The 19,680-nt window shown below is 40.2% G+C and overlaps 1 protein-coding gene across 3 annotated transcripts in view; it reads right to left on the bottom strand.

Moving 5' to 3' along the window:
* RNF130 (ring finger protein 130) overlaps nt 1-19,680 on the bottom strand; it is a 54,830-nt gene that overhangs the window by 17,076 nt on the left and 18,074 nt on the right. For all 3 annotated transcript variants that reach the window (XM_082324324.1, XM_082324323.1, XM_082324325.1), the window contains exons 3-7: nt 14,153-14,403; nt 10,504-10,575; nt 8,647-8,729; nt 1,722-1,818; nt 456-660 (exon numbers count right to left, since the gene is read on the bottom strand). In XM_082324324.1, coding sequence (XP_082180450.1) covers nt 456-660; nt 1,722-1,818; nt 8,647-8,729; nt 10,504-10,575; nt 14,153-14,403 — 708 coding nt within the window. The remainder of the gene's footprint in view (nt 1-455; nt 661-1,721; nt 1,819-8,646; nt 8,730-10,503; nt 10,576-14,152; nt 14,404-19,680) is intronic.

The raw sequence follows: 19,680 nt of genomic DNA on the forward strand, positions 1-19,680 counted from the left end.
ATTTTGTAAGAAAAACCATCTGCTAAGAGATGTCAGAATTCCAGTAACAATATTCTCAGGGGAAAAAATGTCTGCAGAAGTAGTAATCAGCTAAAATATTTATATAAATTATTGCATGTAAAGTATGCTGAAAGGGTAAATAATGGTTTTGGCAATCCAGCTTCTCGTACTGGTTACCAAATTCAGGAGGGTTATTCTGTTGCCATTTTAGTTCATCCAGTGTTCTTTGCATGCAGATCTAAATGGATATACCATTAATAATGAAAGTGTTGGCACCGTCGTACCTAGAGTTATCGGTTTCAATATGGAGCTATGCCTCTTACAGAGACACTGAGGTCACCTTTGTCCCTGCAGGAAAATCTCTCACCACGGCCCTGCAGCACAGAGCTACAGCAAAGCAAGCGCCACGTACCAGGAAAACCATAGAACTGTACTGGAAGCCAAAGAAAACTTACTTGTCACAGCAATGTTGATCTCTCCTGACCTTGGCGTTAGCTCTCCGTCCTGTGGAAGCTGTGACATCCCAGAGGTGCGCAGGGGCTCCAGGCTGAGAGAGCTGTCATTGGCAAAATCGCCGAGTGCTGATCGCCTGCTAGCTGGCTGGCCTCTGGTAAGCCTTTCCATGTCAAAGGCTACATTATCTGTACATGGCACGTTTGGCTGGAAAAACAAGCGATTCCACATTGCAACAGTGAATATTCTATGCGTAGCAAACCTATAAATTGAGTAAAACCACACACACACACACACACTATTCAGCTGCTACGGCTGTCCTCAGATCACACAGGAGAAAAACACATGACTTAGCAAGTTCTATCCGAATTTGGTCCTTCGGTTCACCTTAAAGCGGTGGAGGAAAAAGCAGAAGAAAGCATTAAGATTCAAGAAAGGGACTCAAATATGCGTGTATCATAGCCTATGCCTGTATGGTTTACTACCACGAGCAATGATGACATGCATGAAATTCTACAGTATCGTGCTCTAAAAATCCATGTATGTTATTAATTGCAAAAATAGGTCATCCACAGCATATCCGTAACTATTTCTTAGAAATGTGCAAATTTGCAGCTGACACAGCTAAAAATGGAGGCCTGATTTTTCTCACTGGCTTGATTCAAAAGCTGCTTTAGACAGTATCTTCATACGCTCTTCTCTTTCTTCCTTATTTCTTTCTTCTGAAAAGAGCATCGCTCCCACCTTATAATCTTTTCCTCATACGGGAAAGATGGAAAATCCTCTTTGAGGTTCTTCACTTCTATCCCTTTGTGAACTGGTCAACCAAAGCAGTCCTCAGGGATCCCATGAGCCATGCGCTGCTTGAGGAAAGCTCGCTGGCCTCGGCTAGGGCATGGCTTTTAATGTGTAAACAAATTTAAGAGTGTCTACGGGAGACCACAACAAGAACAAGAGATTTACAGAGTAAATTTAACAAAGAAGGGTTGAAAGCCGTTGAGAAAAGGGAAGATTATAGAGAACCTAGTAGACTTTCAGTAGATAAGAAATTGTTATAAGTGGAAATATAACAATATATTACCAACGACCAACCAGGGAAAGGAACAACAACAAATCAGCTTTAGCAGCAGCAAAGAATTTGGTAAGAAAACCCAAACATTTTCTGACTAAGGGTACTGGAAAACCCTTCTCCCTTTCTCCCCTACAATTATTCCTCCTGTTCTGGGTCTCAGACATGGGAGGAAGAAGCTCACAACAGTGCAACTTACCACAATTCCCAGTGCCTTCAAAATGTTCAGTTTACACATTGGACACGTACAGTGCTCACTAAGCCATGGATCCACACAGGCTTTGTGGAAAACATGCCTAGAAGAACAGACAAGGCACATATATAATTTGCAAACAATTCTGTTTTATACAATGAGAACTACTTTAACAAACTTTTAGACAGTTTCTTGTTTAATTAAGCCAGCAGAACAAATTCTAGAATTACCAGTATTGTGTGCTGATTGCAATAAGAAAAAAATAAAAAAACCTCTTGCTTGCTGTTGCCACTCTTTACTAATAGTTCAACTAGGAAGAAACACTTAAAAGGAAGATTTTTTTACCCCCCACCTTTTATTGTCGATATGAGTATGCACATGGGCAAAATAACTAGGGTAACAAAGTCCCCACTAAAACCTTGCGTAAAATCTTGTCTCAATTTCTATGTAGAACCTGGCCATAACTTGGGTAGGAAGAGCACAGATCCACCAGCAGTCAATTTTATTCAAAAGTCAGCGCAACCAACCCAAACGCACTTCTGTTTGATTTTGAAAGGGCTTTTATAATTATCACATCTAAGTAAAAAGAAGGCTTTTCCTACAATCAGTATTTCTTGATAACAGGAAGGAAAATACATCCATCATCATATGATGGTCATAAAAAAAGAAGAATCTTTCAAAGATGAAAAGGCAAACTGGGCTTCTACTTGCATAGCAGGGAACTCTGCAATAGAGAACAGTCTGAATTGCCACCTGCATTGCATACAAAATCTTAGTCACATACATGACTATAAATGTAACAGTGTTGGGATTGATATAAACCAATATAACAAAAAAGGGCTATGCAGAGACCAAACCAACATATTTAAATTAAAAGAGTTAAAGGAAATGTACTATTGGCTTTTCAAAAGGCAAAGAACTTTTCAGAGCATACTCATGGCAGAAATGGGTATCACTAGACCTTCTACGCAATACAGCTTTAGCAAATACTCATAATAACCTAGTCTGAATAACTGCTTACGATAAGGACACAGATCTTCCGTTTCCAGTGGTACTGCCTGCAGAGCAAAAAGCCAGTAAGAGCAGGCACACCCGAACATGACACACTGGTGATCACGACAAAGATTAGCAGTTACAAGGGCTGCTTAGCCAGCGAAGAGCTGTGCTCTGCAACCAGCAGGCGAAGGAGCAGTGGCAGAACAAGGATCTCTTGCCATCTATTTGAGGCATCAGCACGGGCTGTAAGAGGTCATGCATGCCCCCAAGGCAGCATGAAGTTGCGATACTCTCCTTCCTCAGGTTATACTTGCTGCTCTGTGCCTCAGTAAGCTCGTCATAGGGTTTGGGACTTCTTTGCTCCCTATCCCTTGGGATTTTAAAAGCAGAGACCAAATGAGGCATGTTACCAGGTAATTCTCTTTTAAATGTCTGGAAAGTGACTGGAGAAAAAGGCCTCATGCATTTGTTAACAAACATGCATGGAAAAAGACAGTATATAATGGTTTTGTCTATGGCTACTAAGACTGATAGAGGGACTAAAGTATACCAACGTAATTAGGTTCCAGTCAGCTACAACTATATATCCTACCTGTACTAACTAAAGATGCACAGACTTACAGGGTATAATATAGTCAACAGAAGATGGACAGGGAGCAAAAGAACTTTGCTTATCCATGTCCCAGATATTGCAGGAACAGAAACTTGCAGAAGCTCAGCTAGTCGCTTTGCTGGACAGTCTTTCAGCAATACAGCAATCATGAAAAGCAGGATATATACATTGCTTACTGTTCAAATAACTGCACAAAATACAAACTCACTTCTGTCATTATTAGATCTTAACACATTCCCTTTATTACTCACAAAACTACAGGAATCAATGTTTAGAAATCCTGGGTGACAGAAAATGGTTTGAAATCTTCTGAAACAGAGAGATGCTATTTATCATGGCTTTTAGTTGCTTATGTTTCCTTTTAAGACTCTGAAGTCTGTTTTTTAGAGTAGGACAAACCTGAAAATCTAATATTTTGGGCAACAGCAGACATCAAGACTCCACAGAAGTATGAAAACAACTTTAACATATCGTTATCAGCTAATCAGTGCTGTAGAAGCACTCAGATCAAGTGAAGCAGGCGACTGATATGGATGCCAACGTGCGTCCGCTAAATATTATGAGTTATTTTAGAGTCATTAGCAGTTTGATATAGTTCAAATACGCCAAAACGGCTCAACTATTTTTGTGACCTCTTAATTCTTTGCTTTTCCTTCCTAAACCTTCAAGGATGTTTATTAATGTGTTTCAAAAAAGTGTAGTTCCCCAAAGGTTATTTATTGATTTAGATCAGCATGGCTCTGCCTACTACTTACACAGTTTATCTACTCCTTAAAAAGCTTGCTGATACCATCAATGTGGCTCAGGCTCTGTCTGGATTTCTCTGCTTCCAAGAGTTAGAAAGCAGTTATACAGCAATGAAGAGAGTAAACATAGGAATTATTTTAAAAACTCAGTCTGCCAAAGTAAGTTCTTGCATTTTCTTCTATCACAAACCTTCTCCATCTCCATATTTCTGCCACTTGTTTCCTAAGACCATAAATCTGAAGAGTTCCTAGCGAGTTGCTCTAGGTCACAGCAGCTGACGACGTTCCCCCAGGAGCCACGCACCGGGGAGTCAAGTGTGACACAGCTTTTGCTGCCTCTCCAGCCTCGGGGCTGGAAGAAGCACGGCCAGCAGCCAGGCTGGTAGCAGGGAAGGAGTCTCCCATGCGGGCTTAACTCCAAACAGGTGACCTGCAGGTATTTTTCCACTCTGTCAGCATACCCAAGCCAGGTGCCCTCCAGCTTGTCATAAACACTGTAATGCCAACTCTGTTGTACAACACAGCCTCTTTGCAGCATTTCACAGGGAAGAAGTGAGTTAGAAATCTCTTTCCGTGGTGTAATGCCTCCAAATTCGCATGTCACACAAGGAGAAGGGTTTGAACGAGTTTACAAGTGCTATTTCCCCAGAGCTCACTACACTTCCCCGCTCACAGTGCGGCATCCCACCAAAGGGACCTGATCAACACGCTGCCTGCAAAGTAGCATCTTTGGCTACTGCTGGAGGCAGCTGCTCCCCTTGCCCTGGGCTACAAACCTCCCAGCCGGAGCAGCAAGCAGCATGTAGTCCGTCCTTCCCTGCTGCAGGCAGCCCTCCGCAGCTAGCGCAGCTGAGGAGCGATGTCCGGCCTGCTGCGGCGGGGAGGAAGGCGCCGTGCCTCCATCCCCAGCAGGCAAGGCCAGGGGAGAGCAGCCTCAGCGCTTTCCACAAATACGTAGCACTGCTGGGGGAAAAGAGAGACTGACCCTGCAAGCAGGCAGCAGAGAAAGCGGGAGTGGTGCAGAGGCCTTGCAGTAAGTGGAAAGGGTAGCATTGAGATACTGGGTTAATTTGCTCTTAAAAAAAAAAAAGCACAGCAGCTATTTGCAGCAGCACAGAATCAAACTGATAGAAATCTGGCTTAGTTGCTTTTGTCACTTTCCCCCCTTCTTGCCCAGTAGTACAGGAAATATTATGAATTTGACTTAAAAGCCATTTATTTTAACATATTCACTACTTTAATTCTCTTCCCAGCTTGTAAATTCCTTCCTTCCCAGGCCATCTTTCTGCCCTTTCCAATGTCACTCTGTGCTTTTCTCTAACCTGTCACTTTGCTCTCCCCTACCCTTATCTCTCACCAGCCCTTCACACTACCCCCTCCCGATCACTTTTCACCCAGTGCCCCTTCATCTCCTCGATGCAGTGGTGTAATGGTAGAGTAAAACTATCTGAATAAAGAAAATTGTCCATGAGGTTTGTCTTTTTCCTTCTGACATTTGCTTACACTACTTATTTTTAACTTACATAATGATATTCACAAAAGACAGAGACCTCAGGCTTGTAAGCCCGAGACAGATGGCTGCCTTATCCCTCTGTGCACTAAAAGCCATAGGTATGTCCATAGGCTGCTGGTACTGAACATATTTCTCTCTCTGAAGCACAAAATGAATGATAGAAATTCAATTGCATTGTTTGCAGTAATCTTCATTGAAGTTTATTTTTAAATTGGCCACAATTTCCCACCTGCCACAAAACTTTTCATCACAAATACGGTGTTTCACTACAGAATTTTAGGTGCTGTGTGTCTGCCCAAACCTGACTCCTCTCTGCTGAGGCAGAGTGACAGACCATACTTAACTGCAGAGAGCAATTATAGTACCAAAGAGAAATGCTACTTTTAAACTGATGAAAGCAGCAAGGATGTCATATGTCAGTGATTCCTACTGTCTAATGATTATAGCTTCCTCAACAGGCACAGTAAGAAAAACTTCTAGCCTTTCATTTGGTTCCTCTTAGTCAAGCCATTTTCTCCATGGTTTTCTTGCAATTTATTTTCTCATCTGTCTTAGAGACTCTCTTGTAGGTTTTTTTTGTGTGTTGTGTTTTTTTTTTTTCTTTAACTAACTTTGCATTTTGCACTAAAAATGAGAGGTTGAAGTATCAGGAAGTAGAAAGGGATTAAACCTCCAAAACAAGATTTGGTGAGACGCGTCTCAGACGCTGAAGACTGAAAAGTCTTACATGCAAATTGAAATTTATTGGGCTCATCTCTGCAGGTACTAGTTGGCCGTTCACCTACAAATATAAAAATGTCTTGTGGAAAGCATTCATCTCAATATTTCCGTCTAGCCAAGACGGTTTTGCAAACTCAAAGCTGAACTGCAGCAGATGAAAAGTGAGATTTAAAAAAGAGAAGTAGAAAGTGAACATAAAAGTCGTCATACAGCCTTCGGCAGGAATGTAATCTGAGCCTTCACTGACCTTATATTCTTGTGAAAAATGGAACAGAAAAGGATCTACACAAGAGACCTCCGTTACATGAGAGATTGCACGGGGCAGGTTGTGCTGAGATGGCAGCCAGGTGCACCTTCATCCAGCTCCCTGAAGCAGCTGTAACCATCCCTCAAGCAGGGAGCTTCGGGTCTGCAGGGCTGTGGCTCACCAAAGGTGTCTGGAGGAAATGGACTTACAAAAAAATTTTCTTTTTTAATTAAAAAACAAATAATCAATGATCATCCTGGTTAAATGGTCTGATCACATCTGCTGATACTAGCAACTTATCCATTGCTTGGACAGTGGCAGTTGTTTAACTAAGGAAGTTGACTTCTACTCACAATTTTGTGTTGTCCTTAGTGGGAGATGCTTTCCTACCAGATGAAGTTGGCAAGGAACTCCCTCCAACCTCTTTTCAGTATCACAGAGAAAGGCACAGAGCAGTGGGACTTGTCAACCTCCATTCCACATCCTTGAGCCTCACAGTACTACCCTGAACTACACAAGTAAAGCTTTAAGAGGCATTTTTTAAAAAAAAAAAAATCAGCGTAGTGGTCCAAAACTGGTGTGCAGTTTCCAGGAGTTCCTCCTCTAATTTCCAAATAATCATCTACATAACAAATCAAAGACTAGGGCTTAATTCACATATGCAAGCTTTACTTGAGATTACAATATAGGACATAAATCTCTGGAATCTTTACTTAACAATTGGGAGTACGTTTTTACGGCCAAGAGGACATCATCTTTCACTAAAAGTGACTGAATACTAGAAAAGAAATGCACACACATCCGCATGACCAAAAGCTCCCCAAATCTTTACAGATCTGAGACCAAGCTCTTCTACTCCCAAATATTTTAATGGGAGTTTCTAAACAAACACTTGTAGTGTGTATTAACTAAACAACAACACTGAGAATCTCAAACAGTTCATTGTTTCCCACAGTCCAAGAGGTAAAGAACATAGAGAAAAGTAATCTGAATTACACTTCTGGCTTCAGAAGCAGAATGCACACATATTTTGATCAATAAGATATAAAACAACACTGTTTTCCTTTTATGATGATAGAAATTCGTTGTGCATTAGAAGAAAAATATTCCAGATATTCACAGCAGCCTGCAGGAGGATTCAGAAGACCGATAATGAGCTCTTATGTGCTGCTGCGTGACTGAAGCCGGACTCTAACACCATGACTTTGTTGCTTCTAGAGTATCATGCAGAACACTATTTATATACCAAGCACAGGCCAAATTACTGAATCTTAGCTGCATATATACAACATAACTTACATGTATTTTTTGTCTGGAGATAATGAGGAAGCTTTGCATTTCAGAATACAAGGGAAAGATGTCTTTGGTAATGCTTAAGCTACCAAAATGTACCAATTGATCAAAACCAATCACCAGGTGGAAAAGCACTTAAAAACATCTCTCGAAGAGCAAATATCCTGAAACAACTCAAGAATGGAAGCAGAATGGAAAGAAACTGAAAACCTGCATGTGTCAAGCGAATGGCATATAAGGAGAGGGAAGTTGTTACATTTTAAGCACTGATGCAGAATATCCAGCAAGCACGAATTTTCAGGCACAAGCCAAGAACACACTGCACTGGAGAGACCAAAGATAGATGATAGCACAGTGGCTGACTGATGTCAGAGGAGGTATGAAGGTTGGAAAGACTGCATTTTTGTTTCCTACACTGTTTCAGAAACCAGCAGCCCATGTAGCACATCTACTGTGCAGAATTCTGTAGCTGTACGTCGTTCACTATACTTAAGTTTTCTGTGTCTGCCCACCGCTCGGTCCTTAAACCTGCACTCCCCCGACAATCTCCATAGCTCCACTGCTGATATGCCCAAACTGCCCATCTTCAAGATCATAAACCTTTTTTAATCTCCGCTATCATAACAGTGCCAGCACCCACCTGCACACCTTCTGGTATCATAGTCTAAAATAAAGTGGCTGTTATTAGGACTGGAAACATCTGACAAATGTGTCTGTAAATCACAACGCACATATTACATGAAACGAACCAAAGGAGCACAAAGAAAGAATAGTTTCCGAACAAAGCAACTTTACTAGCTTACTTGCATGGTAAAATGCGAACAACATCGTTCTGCTTGTAACTCTCAATGCAGACAGCACAATGATCAAAGTCTGGGTCTGTTTCCTAAAATGAATAGAATGAAAATTCAAGTCAAGAGTCGAGGCTATGACAAATGTAAAAGTAGTTGTGACTAGTACATGAATTGCATTGTGCCAAGTGGCTGTTACTAAGAAGATACAAAACCAATGACTGGGTTGTTATATTCCAACGTGACTTGAGAAGGAAAAGTATCTCATAGGTACAAAAATCCCCCCTCATTTGGAGCTGGTAAATGATCATTTGAAATATAGGCAAGGGCCTAAGATGATTCTAACATTCAGTTGAATCACTATAAAATATAGTGGTGATTTTACTAGACGCTTTACTTCAGATTGGAGCTAAAACTTCTATTTTATTCAGGGTTTCTTTTGGCAGGATAAGAATCCTGGAATTCCCTTTTATAGCCAGAACCAGCAATTTCAGAGCAGTCCCATATTTGTCTGCTGCTTACCTGCAGCATTATCATCATTCTTATCCAGACATGCAGATGAGGATCACTGACCGGCTCCTCTTTTCCAGAAGTTATAGTTTATTTATTTATTTATTTAAACATGAGAATTTAAAATTTCTCATTAAAAAGGGCTGACTTCACTTGGATGTAGCTATGGAATCAGCAATGTATATTTAAAATGTTTGGGCCTGTGACACAAACACAGACTGTGCCTTCTTTTAGTTCAAGTTCATTATTCTTTTCGATGCCAGCAAGCCACCGAGACAGGAACCCCACAAGACAATAGCCACTCCCCGGTCAGCACCAGTCCGTGCTGCATGCAGAGGATCTCGTGCCTGCTCCGATGAAGGACAGGTTTTCTCCTACCCTCTCTGTTCACCTGCGTGTGCATCTCACGCTGTCGGTCCTGCAACCTACATGTCACTTGCTGGTTTTGACTTTATGATGTCAAGATGACAGCATCTTTTCTTTTAATATGGAAAAGTTCCCATTATCTATATGTACTCCCATACCCACAGAAAAGATTTAGGGTAGTAGATTGTCTTGAAATAAAACTACACAAGACGGGAGAAAAAAGCAGAAAGCAAATTTTTCCATCACCTCCCAATCTTCCATTGCTGATGGAGTTGATAAGAAGGACAAAAAGGAATCGCACTTAAAAGGCCCAAGGAAATAATCTCCTCTTAAAAAAAAAAAATCAAATCATAGCCAGAATTCCTTTGCCTTTTGCAAATTAAAGAGCAAAAATTAAGTGACTATTTTTTCCTTTCAGAATCAAAGACAAAGCAGTACTGCTCATAAAAGTGGAAAAAGTTTAGGACTTAACACACCGTATCTTTTAGTTTGTATACTGGCAAGAAATATTCTTGAAGTAACATTTACTATCTTTAATGAAATACCTGTTTATACTCCCCCTCAGCTTACTGGATATTCATATTTTACATAAGAGATTGTCCTTTATTACCTTTTAAATTTATTTTTACTTTACACAACTTACATACAGAATGATGCTAAGCTTACAGAATTCCATATAAACAATGCTAGCCTTATGTACTCCTACCAGTAACCCTCCCCAGCCAGCTAGCACACAAAACCACTCTCAGTCACAGCTGCCAGATGGAGTGCGAGTAGTATTTAAGCAAGAAAAACTTCTTTGAAATGTACAGACTTACAGCATACACTGATACTAAAAGTTACACAAAATACTCTGCCACAGGACGAAGTAAGCCTCCAACAAGGAAGGCAAGGTCATAAATCAGAAGCAGAAAGGAAAAACTGAGATCGTTTCCCCTGGCAAAAATTAAGCACAATGCTCAAGTTTACCGTTTTGAAATCTTATTATTATACCTTATCACCCTTCTTTACTGTCCTTGTTGTCAATTTACCGATGGCTTTCTTGGCAGCATCTCCAAGACGACGCTAATAAAGTGACAAAGAAAAGAACACAAATTAACCCTGATAATCCAGCTTCATTACTGTCCTTTATAATGACTTATTTGGGCTCAATACTAACATTGCATTACACTCTGTGGCAGTAGGCCAACACATAAGACAAAAAGCGTACACAGCAAAGCCCACAGTTAGAGATTTGTCAGGAAGAAAAAAAAAAAAAAATCCAACAGTTGAGCCCACAAATGCACTGGATAAGCATGGGCATAAGCCTCATGGACCGTATAAAAGTCCATAAAAGTGACCTAACATTGGTGTGACAAAACTAATCAAAGCCAGCCCGCAGGATAAAAGCTGAAGCAACATGCCCTCTTGATTTCTGTTACATTCTGTTCATATTGCTTTTTATTCAGTGTGCTGTAGTATACTCCTTGTTCTCTTCTTAAGCTTCAATTATTACTATTTTTTTTTTCTCCCTGAGCAGCCTGATCTTATTCTGAGACGTAAGAGATCCTCTCAGTGTAACCTAGTTTCTCTCTTGCTATTACCTGAAACCACCAGGATCTCACCAAGAAAAAAAAAAATTATAGGTCATGAAATCTAAATAAGCCAATACAGACTTAAATAAAGCTGAAATGAATACTGGTTTGAAGATGAACCTCAACCTGAATGCAGAGGCCAAGCTATTTTTTTTGTTTATGCGGTTTTTATGAGCACCACTGTCAGATGGAAGGAGCCATTTCTGCAATTCAAGGGCCGATTCCTACTGCAATGCCCAGTTCCCAGCCAAGGAAGAATGGCTGTTTGCCAGCTGGTCCATAGGATCCCAGAGACGGGGCACTGAGTGGAACAGAGCTCAAGTCTTCTTGTTTCAGGAACCTGAGACATCAGGTTGGGTTTACATTGGCTGCAATAAGGGAAGTTCACGTATTCCATCCTTCACCTCCGTCTTGTACCAAGCACTCTGCCTTTGAAAGAGGCGGGCTGTTTCTGAGAATGTGAACTGCACCTATCAAACCCCCAATACAGCTTGAAATAAATGTGCATTTTTTTGTGCCCACCTCTATACAGTTGAAAATCAAATCCTTCATAAGGTGTACCCCCCGTATCATATGCTTTCTCTGCATAGAAACTGAAACTAAGAAGGCTGCTTTTATTTGAGAAGACGACCTCAGAAGGCCACCACAATTGTGTCAAGATCACTAACTGTACCACTATTATTCTAGCATTAAATAATTTTTTTTGTGGTTCTCACAGAAGAACAGCTCTTTATTTTATATTTCTTAGAGTATGGATTTGAAAAAAAAACAAAATCAGACAGACAGTCCCAACTACTGAAGTATACCCATGTAAGAAATGCAGCATCAGAAATAGAACTGGGATGGGGAAACTTCCTGAAGTCAGAAATCTCATCCTAACTTCAACATGTGAGAAATTGGCCAGTTTAAGCAAATCTAAATTACATGTCCTGGAACAAGCAGGTTGGCTGAGTACTTAACAACACAGAACAGACTGGCACACCGCGGGAGTAGATAATCATTGCATAACCAAAAGTGTGATTACTAAGAGAGGAACAAGGCTGAAAAGGCATTTAACTTAAATGCTCAACACTACCAACTAAGTAACTGTGGGTAGTATTTATATTTAGTTGTACTGCATATGATTGTATATGCACTACAAGAAATCTTAAAGAAAAATTGTTTTCCTATTGGAAGCATAATATTTCAACAAAACTCTTGCAAAATTTATACATGTTGTCTTATGTAAATAAATTTGCTAAACAATAATTTTCATCTCTCCCATTTAAGAGATCCATCTCTTCCATTTTCTAATTTTAACAAATACTTTTTTATGCTAACATTGGAAATGCTCAGGATTTGCTATTTTGATAAGTTAGGGCATAGGCATAGAGCATATGCTTGCTTTTAAAACCCAGAACCGTCTTGATGGAAAATGTCACCACCACACGCAAAAGAGTTTCATACCTCTGGTGGAAGCGCGCAAGAGTAATGATGTGAAATACCAGTATCTACTTGCACTATCTACAAAACACAACATGGTTTTGATGTTTTTTTTTTTTTTTTTTAAAAAAGTGTGCCTCGACATAACTTAAAAACAAGATCATAGCCTAAAACAAGTTATTTCATCACTAACAGTACAGCCTTCTCTCTGTGAAAGCTCTCAAAGCTCTTTAAAAACAAGCTGTAGCCGTCGCCACCTTCTTATTAAAGTTTAATAAGCTCAGCTTTTTAAACCACATAAAATTTTCATCAAGTTTCTCCCGACCTTTGTAAAAATCTAAAGAAAGAATAAAGGTCATAAGAGCCCTTTCCCCATGGAGCAACTGTTTTGAAACACGGACATTTGGAAGAAGCCTAGAACCATGTAGGGGATGCAGCAGGCACAATTTAGTATTCCACAGACATTCATTGAGTAATAGTTATATTTAAACTTTCACCACCCCAAGGGACCACACTAAGTACCGGTTACAGTGTGGTCATTTAAGAATGACATCCTTCGGAAAATCTACAGGATGCCCATGGGACCTGCAGCATCAAACACTATTTATAGAAGCTAAAAAGGAAATCCTTTGTCACAACTGAGGCTTTATAAGTTTGCATTTGTTTTAGGTTTGACAAAACAGCTTTAAAGATCCAAAGCACTGCTTCAGAGCGAGCTCCTGTGTATTAGCTCTGATTCAGGGGGAAAGGGGACACAGTGAGTAGAGGTCAGCAGCTCTGTAAGTTAGCCTTGACAGAGAGATACAAAGGCAAAGAGAGCACAGCAGATTTCCTGAGGTTTACCGACCCTTCTCAATAAAAGCCAAGGCACACTATGGAGGCAGTGGGTCATTAAGTCCACGCTAGTAAAACATTTACTTCTAAAGTTTAATCCATATTTGAGTTGATGATTTGATTTAGTCAAGATCTCTGAGTCTGGCCATTCTTAATTCAGTTCTTAAACAAATTAGAGTTGAAAAAGAATGTAAAAAAGGCATACTGGACAAAATTTTAAGTAAAATATATGACCAGGAGAATCAGGCAGTCCATACCAAGTGTGATCTTGAATAAAGTTGAAAGTTTGTGCAGATCGCTAAGCAGCTCTGTACCTTAGTTTTCTTACCCTAACATTCATGACAGATTATAGTTTGGAAATCCCTTTATACAACTTCTGAATTACCTTAACTCTTACTAAAGCTATCCTTAATATCATGCATAGAATTCTTAACATTAGCTCTGTGTTCCCCTACACTATGCAAGTTCATTCACAATTTAACTTTCCTCCCCATTCCCAACATAGATACAGTATGTATTATTCAGCCAACATAGATTCTGTCTTCCTCTTGGACTTATACTCATTAAAACCCAAACATTTTGCTTCAAATTCTATTCTTTCCTGTCATGTAATATGATCTTGTACTGGTGCTGCTCAGGATGAAAAGTCTTTGCTATATAAAACTCCTTGTCCAGGAACATGCTCTGCCTTGGAACAAAGAGGTTCTGAACACTAGTTTGATGGACATTCCTTAGAAATGATTTGTTCTCTATTGACTCCTGTATACAGAAACATCACCTCCAGAACTTACAGCAAAAAGGAGCCCCCTTACCTGATTCCTGTCACGTGCACTTGTGTACCTGATCTTCTGGATGAAGTAAAATATTAACCATGCTGAAGAAATTATCATCAAAACAATGAATGATATTGACACAAAGACTAGAGAGCCCCGACTGAAGTTTTTTGGAGGAACGCGGGACCCCACTGCTATTGCCATCAGGACAGAGATATTCTTTTCCAAGTAATTCAGGATCTCCTTAACCTTTGATTCTGTAATCATGACAGCAACAATGTCTCCAGTTCCTATAAAGAGAGAAAAATATTTAATTTACATTTAAAATTAACATGGCATGCTGCTCACAAGATTTTCCAAATGCAAAGCTATCTGACAACTTAGAGAAGTTAATGTAAGCCACCTACGGCACAAGGAACATGCTACTGGGCACTCAACTCATGGCTTGTCCTTCAAACCCAGATTTTCAAATTAGGGCATTAACACGCAAACTGTCTGCAGCTCCACGCATAGTAACAGATCTCTACCAGTGGTTACACAGTACTTCCCACATTATAATTACTGTGTGCAGCCTGAACTAGCTTTAAAAAGTACATTTATTCCAGATTTGAAGCGGTGAATACCTAAATAGGTAAACTCACAGAAAAACACTTAGAAGATGAGTTCGATGATAGAGTGGGCTTAGCATACACAGTGCTGCATACAAGTTGCTCTGGAGAGTTAGACAAGTTCCCCTGCATGGTTAGGAGGCTTTCACATGCCACCGAGGATGTCAAGGACCTGCAAATCACAATTCCAGCGCAGCAGCTACAAAGCCAAACTTCTACCGACATCACTTCAGACAGAAGTGAAAGTAAAGCGAGTAAGTCTAGCCGCAAAGTAGAAGAGAAATTTAAAAAAACCCAAACTTGGCAGAAGTTTGAGTCCTGATTTTATCACCCATACAAAGACATGCTTGATAAGATCGCAAAGAGGCTGTCAGCTTCATCAGCTCCATTTTGAGTGTGTAGCCCATCTGGTTTTCATAGTGTCCTGCCTCTAGACTACCTCTTGTCCCAAAGGGAAAATTCTTGGCAGAAGGATAATAAGAGAATTAAACTGCAAGACTGCTGAAAAAGAATGACATCACCGGCAGAACAGAGAGAGCACCTATGTTTTAAAAAGCAGAGGTGCCATAAAAAAGATGATCTTCAACTCAGGGCAATTCTGATCTATGTTCAAGGAAAGCAAACTGTACAGGAAAGCCAAAGCCAGAAAGAAAAAAGCCTTATGCGTGCCATTCTTATCCATCCAGATCTATTTGCTTCCTATACTAAAACCTCTTTCAAGACCTATTTTCAAAATGCTTGCAAAGTCTGCTCATCTGTGTGCTCCATCTGCTTGCTCCAATTCACATTCCCTCAGAGAGGAACTGTATAAGGCAAGGGACTTCAGCACCGAGATCTGGATTTAGAGTGGATTTAAGTTACAGAGGACCTAGTATGGCAGTGAAGAGAGAACATGAGGTCCTATTTTAATACAAGGAATTTGTTCCAAGTCTTTTAATCAAAATCTGATTTTTAAGAAGTTATTGTATCCACAAAATGATGCAAAGACCCAGAAGAGCAGCAGCTTTGAACCCAGGGCACAATAAGTCACAGTGACAGACAGAGACAGCTACGTAATTTTCCAAAATGAGGGCTTTAATAGAGTTGTGTAACAGTCTTAAAAGTTATCTCATTACTCTTTCACCAAGCCAAATAGTAACTCTTACAGTCACTACCCTCAGTTTTCAGAGCAAGTTCCCTAACACTGGTGTTCTGGATTGTGCTGACAGAACTACTCAGAAGAATCAAAGCCGACAATCTCAGAAATTAAGATTTGCACAGTAATTTAAAAAATATTGCACAGCCCCCAAATAATTTTCCCCAAGAAATTTCAACTTTTCTTTATTTAAAATTGAAATGGTAGACATTCATGCCTTGTCCTGGTAACACGGGTCTAAGTAGGAAAAGAAAGTTCAGCGTTTCCTTCTGAATGAGTAATTTTGAAACAAGCATCACAGTAACTCAAGAGCTTTGAATAGCAACCAAAACCCAACACAATTAATGGATACAACTTATTTAATCACTAGTATACCACAGATTCACACAAGGTCCACTTTAGCCCAGCTCTCCAGAGACACTTCAGTTTGAGACGCACTGAGTTTGGTTTCATGCAAACCAACCAAGATATTTAATAGGCAGCAAAGCTCAGAAACTGAGTAAAAAAATCCACTATTTGCTTTATTTTCAGAGGAAATCTACTTGGATTTGTCCAGTTAGGAAGAGAGTCCCTGCCCAGACTGGCAGCACTGAATTACAGGACAAGAGCCACCTTCCCTGCAAGATTCTGTATGTAGATGCAGCACGTGCTCCTGCAACCCCAAAACCCTGCAGCTGAGATGGTGCAAGATCAATCAAGAGCAGATAATTTATACTGCTTGCTATTTTCCCTAGGCTTCACTTCTGTTCTTCCTATCTAGTTCGGATAATGAAGACAGGCGGGGAAGGGTGCAGGGGGGACTGTATTCCCCAGAGCACATGTTCTGCTAAGCTTCCCCAGCAGGTATTTATTTGCACCGAGGAATTACGTTAGTATCAAAATATCAGTCAGAAGCACTCAATGTAGCGTTCTGACATGATTTACAGTTGTCTGCAAAGCAAAGCTGACTAAGATCTCCTGATACTAGTCCAGTTCTGTCTGAATCAAAAGCTGAAGCCTCTACCTATTCCCTGCTGCCCAGGGAATGTGACAGAGCTGACAATCTGTCGTGCGTTTTATATAAAGCCCAGCACAAAGGGAACCTCTGGCATCGCTGCGAAGTGATTTGCATTCCAAATGACTCAACTGGGAACAGCCAAAGTGCTACTGCTGCTTCTGACCCTGCAAGAGCCAAGGAGAACTGCAGAAAAGAAAAATAAATTGTGCCTGTTTAACATACCGAAGCTCAGTGGAAACTGGGACTTGGTTCATCTGTATTTTTGTCAGGGGCATCACCCTAAATAATTTTAGCAAGAGCTCCCTGTTTGAGAACAATTGGGGGCAGGAGGAGACACTGACTCATTTAGTTTAGCACCTTGAAACCTTGCATTTCTGAAACTTAAGCAGAAAAAATCCTCAGGTGAACACAGAAAGACTAACAGCGTTTGTAAAAGTTAGAATATAGTCTTACTACATAATCTTACGAAAAGCAATACTCTCCTCAGCCAAGAACACAGCGTCCAAAGAAAAGAAGGTGGAATGCTAACTAAAGCCAATGCACTGCACACTCAAACATAGATGACGAGCTAGGACAGAGGGTAGGCATAAGATAAATATTGACATCTGTAAATATAAATCATTTAATTGCTATCATCCAAGCCCAGACAGCTCTTTCTAGCTTGCAGTTTTACCATGTGCATGTTTAATTAGGATAGTTACACTACGCTATGTATGAAAAGGGATGAAGTTGCAATTAATCGTTAAATCTGTGTAATATTACATTGGGAAAGGAGAAGAGAGAAGGACTTAAAAGCTGAGAAGACACTAAAAACAAGAAGATAGGAAAAACAGCACCATCCAGAACTTTCCTGTAGAGCTTGTAAGGAAACTGATTTGTTCTCTTGCCAATCTATCCATAGCTCCCAGCAGTTCTAAAAGAGCACATTTAGAAAGTCAATAGAAAGTAATTTCAAAAATTATTAGTCTCATCAGAAGAAAAGAATTGTCTCCTTTTGTGTTTGCTTTGTTGATTCTTGACTACCAAACGTTTGTCTGAAGCTCAAAATATGGACAACTACGGCCAGGATACCAAGGTAAAGACAAAGCACGGTTCACAGAGCAGACTTCAGACACCTTCCATCCACCTACCGTCCCTTGGAGGATGCAGGGAACGGCAGCCTGGCAAAATGCAACTGCCAACAGCTGATTTTTTTTTTTTTTTTTTTTTCCCCTAGGCTTGTCAACAGCCCAAGCAGCTGTTTGGTCAATACTCGGGGAGAAGGACAGTGAGACAATTCCTCCTGGGCATCTGAGCAACCTGGCACCGAACTGCTGCTACTGCTGCAATGCTTCAGCCACCTTCTCGCAGCTGGGGAGGGCAAAACCTGAGATCCCATCTCAAGCATGGCAAACGTTCGACCACCTGTAAGAGGCACTGAACTATTTTGAATTGATGTAACAAGGTTTGCAGAGAACTGAGAATTAAGTGAGATACTCATAACAAAGGTTAGCACTTTTCTAATGGCTGCTATTTTCAGCTAAAGTCCTTGTAATTCTCTGTCTTTGATAGCAGCTGCTGATGCTGCAGACACAGAATGGAGCAGACAGACTGCACTCATCTCACGCTTGCAAAAGAATATCGTTCTCTCTTTAAATAGCAGAAAATATTTAATTGTAACTGAATCCTTTCATGACTTCATTCTGAAAAACCTGAACTTAACACACACTTGTCTGAATAATGCTGCTGGTGGAAACTTCAGAGTACTTCCCTAAAAAGGGCAAGCAAAATCCCCACCTTCCCAGTAAAGAATGGTGCCGGCAGTCACTTGTAGGCTGGATTCAAGGCATGATTCAGACATGGAAATGCCCCTGCCAATTTGACTGCAATAATCAGAACATCATAATGATAATGTAATTCGAAATAGAACCACCCATCTTCACAAACCAGAATTCTTCTATTAAAGATCCCGTAACTGTACACTAAGCATTTCTGAACACGTTATATCAGAAATAAAGATACAGCAACACACACTATTCAGTACCCAGGAACGGGACCGATCCTATTATTGTGAGTGACAGATTTCTTGGAATAACATTAAGTAACAGCGAAACCACTCCAACAGAATTTGGGAGCCCACAAAACATCAATGAAAACAGGAAAGCACAAATTAAGTGCTATGGTTATATATGAAGTTTTGAGAGACGAATTGTGAGTTCTGCGAAAACACCAGAAGACATCTGAGCAGAGGCAGAAGCAAGAATTACCCCTACAAGGTAAGGGATTTAGCCACAGAGGATATAATCCATGGAACCCACAAGGTGAGGAGAGGGAAAGGGAAAAGGCATACCGAGCTGTATGCAAAGCTGCGCTGCCAGAAAAGGTGGACTTGAGGAGCACAGCTTTTAAATATAAATTCCGTAGTACTTAACAACATTGGGGGAAAAAAATGCACATATTATTCAGGTACCTTAAAATTTTAGTCTGATGCAAAATAGAGAAATTAATCGTGAAGAATAAGTCTTACATTCTAAAACAGGCTTTTGGAAAAGCAGACACCAGGAGGAAGAGCGTTGGCTTATCTTCAGAGTGATTAAAACAGGTCTAGCTGCACATATTTTTATTTTGATCTAATCAGAAAGTAAACAGGAGCACATCCAAGCTGTCAACACACAAGTGCAATCTCAAGAGTAAAATATGTTGTTTCAGATGTCCCAAATCAAATACTTCTGAAAACAGAAAAAACCTGTAATATTGCCAGTTATTTAGTTCTAAGCAAGGTAAGAATTTAATGCCAAGAAGATACATTAATTTTAAAATGAGACTGGATAGCATTTAAAAACTTTTT

The sequence above is a fragment of the Platalea leucorodia genome (assembly GCF_965183815.1).
Source record: "Platalea leucorodia genome assembly, chromosome: 11".
NCBI classification, from domain to species: Eukaryota; Metazoa; Chordata; class Aves; order Pelecaniformes; family Threskiornithidae; genus Platalea; species Platalea leucorodia.